The sequence below is a fragment of the Lynx rufus genome, unplaced genomic scaffold, assembly GCF_022079265.1.
Source record: "Lynx rufus isolate CCGP_SWC_20201006 ecotype Redwood Valley unplaced genomic scaffold, mLynRuf1.p SCAF_10, whole genome shotgun sequence".
Lineage (NCBI taxonomy): Eukaryota > Metazoa > Chordata > Mammalia > Carnivora > Felidae > Lynx > Lynx rufus.
The window spans coordinates 73,216,696-73,221,333 of NW_025814824.1; the positions used below are offsets into that span (position 1 = coordinate 73,216,696).

Here is a 4,638-nt window from a genome sequence, read left to right on the forward strand (position 1 = left end):
AATTCTAAGACGGGGCAAATTATGGGAAAGTTTATCTTATCAGATCACCAAGAAACAGGCAAATCAAAGGGCAACCAGCACTCATGGGGACAGAGAATTACTGCAGAGGGAGAAACTCAGGAAAGATTCTGAGAAGCTAGAGAAGGATTATGGGTGCAGAGCCAAGGAGGTCCCCCCCATTTGCTTTTTGTCGGCCCCACACTCCCATATACACAAACCACAGGACTGCAAGGCTAATCATTTATTGACCAGGTACAGGAAGTTCTTATTCACGATAGAGTTCTCCTGGGTATGGGAAAGACAGCTGGAAAATTTGGAGAAAATCTTGAAATCTTGGTTGGTTAATGTTTTCCTAGACAATTAAGGAAGATTCTGAAGATGCAGAGATAATGCTTTCCTATGTGATTATGATGGAAATCAGGTCACAGCACTTGTCACTAGATGGTGTGGGGACCACAGAAGGGAAGATCCTGGAGCCCAGGTAAGGAAGCATTCACTCAACACTAAATAAGCAAATGAAAAAGAGAACACAGAAACTTATTAAGCATTCCTTGGATTGAATTGAAGCAAAAAGAACTTCTGTTATAGAGACAAATGGTGAATAGTAGATGTCAAGCTGTATTGTAACATGTTATTTGCCAGAATAGGGGAGGGAGGGCAATGAATAAATGCCCCCCCTTTTTTCTACTGCTGATCTTGTATTTATTGTCCCCAAACTGAATCTATGAAAAAAAGAGAGCAATGAAGGATCCGAGGCTTGTTCTGCCACCTTCAGCACTAGAAGTTTTGAAGAGTTTTAGATAAATTGAGAGATAACGGCAAAGCCATAGCTACCTTTTATTAAATGTCTGCTTTACGCAAGCTACATTATCTGAATGAAGCTCCACAATAAATCTAAGGTAGGTAACTGATGAGAAGATTCAGTGTCTGTTTTCCAGTTTAAAAGACAACTGGAAGTTCAGACAGCTCTATTCCCAGGTGAAAAGTTAAGGATGTACAAAGATCAAAGGAAGAAATGTTTGTTGTAAATTGGGAGGGTGAAATGCCTTCTGGGCTTGGAAGACCAACCATAAACACAGAAATGGATGTGAGTTTCATACTCGTGTCCTATTACCCTTTCTCCATTTCAAATTTTAAGTCTTAATGATTTTTAGCATGTCATCAATTACTGAAGTCTTTTGCCAGCATTATGTCCACATGGTAACTCTGCAGGGTAGACATCATTATTCCCTTGGTAAATGCTTAGGTCATTTGTTCAAAAGTTCATGGTAGGAATGAGTCCTGAACCCAGCTCCTCCAATTCCACATCTCAAGCTCTCCTCACAAGCTTCCTTACCAAATTATTTTTATTGTCATCTTTGGACACAAACTCCTAATGCTTTTGGAAGGCACTGATCCCAGGGCCACCCCCTTTCCATCAGAGATCACCAACCTGGAGTCCTGGGCCACTTCACTTCCTCGGGCCTGTAAACAGCGATCTGTAGAGACAGAACACATACAAACACCGAACCCAGTTTATTTGCCAGAGAGAAACCAAATGATTCTCTAGGTTAAGGCAAAGGGGACTGATTGGGGGTACTGCCTTCTCTTGTTTTTTTGTTGTTGTTGTTATTGTTTTTTTCCCCCTTCAGTAACATGGGAATTTAAGAAGAGAAAACTAGAAAATAACAATACTTACCAACTTCAGTCAGGTCAAGTATGTTAACAATCCCATGTTCTTGGCAGTATTTCACAAACTTTTCCTTGAGTTTTTGGCTCACATCTGGTTCTCGGGCTGTGGGGAGAGTGACAGTAACTGCTGTGTCTTATGTATTTGTCACTGAGGCTCATAAGGGGGTGGCTCCAGATGGATGGAAAATGGACAGCACTGATTGGGTGCTCAGGCGGAAGTCTTGGGGATGGGTTATAACCTGTCTTGAATTTGACATCTTTAGGATATGGTTCTGGCAGGAAGACAGATTACCAAAGGTGAGCATCTGTCTTCAGAGGAGGAGAGACATTCCAGGATAAAAACTGGGAGGACCACTTTGTCTCCAGGTTTACCTTCCTTCCCCTCCTTCCCCACCCCAAGATGAGTGTCAGCATGAAAATACCATACCATAGAACTCGACCAGTTGGAATGGTCTCTTCTTGTCAAAATTCAGAAGATGTAACAGGATATATTCATCATAGACCGTTTCAACTATGCTAAATACATTGTATCCATCATCTGTGGAGGAAACAGAACACAGTTCAGAACTTGTGCCACCGTGTGCTGGCCTCTCAGAGCTTGATAGGTCAGAGCTTGTTAGATCCACGGGAAGTAAGGAAACCCCTTTACTTATTTTCAACTACGAAACAAATTCAAGTGCATATCCTGGAAGATAGAGTAATATTTAATGTCCTCATTTACATCTCCCTGGGCTTCATGAGGCGACATCCAAGGGATACTGGTATTTGACTACTAGTAGTAGAAAAATTCAGCCATAGCAGCAACTTATGCTCTATCATCCTCCCTGAGACTCACCCACCTCCCTTGACCATTTCTGCCAACTATGTGTCTCTATCCTCTCTATAGGCCCGCTGGCATTACATACCCAGTGCTCTATATCCTGAGCGATGATGTGCTATAGCAATGACCAGCAGACATCATCAGAAAGTAGGCAGGGAATGAGAAGCTGTCCCACCACTTATTTTTTTGTCAATTTTCTTGCTGGAGGTATATATAAGCAAACTACCTTCTTTATCTGATGGTATTATGTGCCAGGCATTGACTTTTTTTACCCAAGGTTCTTCCAGATTCAGGATTTGGCTATTAGATGGCCCCTCATTATATAATGTACATAAGCTACTGATCAGGAATTGGTCAAGATCTTGAAGATATTGGCGTTTATTAAATTCTTGGAGTGGAAGTAGAATTTAGAAAGACTTTTTAATATACTTACACACAACACTATATACACCATCCTCTGTTTTGTCAGCAACCAGAAATACTTCAGTACACTTTCCATTCTCTCTGTAAAACAGAATAAGCTGATGTCCAAGAGATATTGATGCCCCAGCTCCCTCACACTCTACCTATAATTTGGGTTTCTGATTCCACTTCATTGTTGAACGTTTTTGGGAGTACAGTTTCCAAAGAGCTTTTATTTACATTATTTTACTTTGTGATACTTTAAGAATGAGTCAACTACTTCCATTACTGTCACTCTGCCACTACTTCCCACTATTATCACTACAACTACCTGTCTAGATAATTAGCTTAGTGTTCACCATGTGCCAGCCTCTCACAGAAGTGCTCTCCAAACATTACCTCACATGGTCCTTGCAAAAAAAATAAACCATTAAAGAGAATTATCATCCTCTTTACCCAAGGGAAAATTGGGGTGGAAACAGATGAAGTTTCTTGGTCATACATAAGAGATTCAAGAGAGAGACAGGCTGTCAATTCCAAGTCCTGTGCTCCAAACTTATGCTGTACTGTTACATTACTTATGATTCTGATACCCTCTACCCCATCCGTACTTCCTCTACTCCTATTTGAATTTGTTTCTGTCATAATTCTTATCTTTGAATCTAGAAAAGGCCCAGGTTCTTCAGGTCCTGGATCAGTGTCAGATAATGGACTCTTAATACAAACCCAGAAGGTATGTGTACCCTCACACACACAGAGTTCCAACACCATATTCAGACTCCCGTGTTTCCTCTCCCAAGTGACAAAGACCACACTTACTTTGTATGAAATACAAAGGCCAAAGAAGAGTTGTCCAGGGCTTTGATGTGTTCGACAAAAACCCTCATGCTACCATTTTCTTCTATCTTTTCCTTAACATCTGAGGCCAAGAGAATGGAATACCACTCTCCTGAAATCTGCAATAAATCAGTAAAATGATTGGGTAAGAAAAGGGGAGAGGGAACTCCATAGGAATACTTGTCTCCTTGAACCTGGCCTGTGCGCCAGGACTCATAATAATGATGTGAAGATGGAATTAGAACTCAGGTCAATTGGTACTACATCTAGCGCTCTTTCCACCATCCCTAAAGCAAGAACAGAGGTCCCCAAGTGTTCTCTTTTAATATGGTACAATTGCTCTTAGTCAAAAGTCTGAAACCACCCCTTTGGTCTAATACATCAAGGAACTCCTGTTCTCTGGTAGGACCACGTTACTTCAGAATCCTCCACGCTACCCCACAAGGGCAGAAGCTACTATACTCTACAGACTCTACCTTTGAAATATCGATGTTGCTTCTCACAACGTTTTCTTCCTCATGGGCACAGACTAGAGTCAGCCCTAGACACAGCAACAGCAGCTTCATCTTGGCAGGAAATAGCACGGTCTTCCCTACAGTCACTGGGAGCGAGTCTCTCCCTGATGGTGGCTCCAGTCCCCGGCTCCTCTGTTTTTATATCTGTTCTGGGTCCAGTTTTTTCATCCATTGGACACCACCTTCCCTCCTCCCACTCCACGAAATGGTGTATCATTCACTGGTGTGAGGCCAAAGACTGTTCTTGCCCTTTTGAAACTTGGCAATCTCCTCTCTTTTAGATCTACTTAATGACCTTAAATTTCTCAAAACACACACTCAAGAAAAATAGTGGAAAAAACCCTGCCTTTTGGAACCAGATTTAACTGTGGATCTGGCTTGGAATCAGAGAGC

General features: G+C 41.7%; 1 protein-coding gene across 1 annotated transcript; it reads right to left on the reverse strand.

Moving 5' to 3' along the window:
- Positions 1 to 228: 228 nt before the first annotated feature.
- On the reverse strand, positions 229 to 4,306 carry LOC124526542 (allergen Fel d 4). Its single transcript, XM_047099586.1, has 7 exons — positions 4,207 to 4,306; positions 3,713 to 3,849; positions 2,925 to 2,995; positions 2,099 to 2,209; positions 1,679 to 1,774; positions 1,433 to 1,478; positions 229 to 503 (listed from the first exon to the last, which is right to left on the reverse strand). The coding sequence occupies exons 1-7, from the start codon at positions 4,294 to 4,296 to the stop codon at positions 494 to 496; spliced, it is 561 nt and encodes a 186-aa protein (XP_046955542.1). The 5' UTR covers positions 4,297 to 4,306; the 3' UTR covers positions 229 to 493.
- Between the last annotated feature and the right edge of the window lie 332 nt (positions 4,307 to 4,638).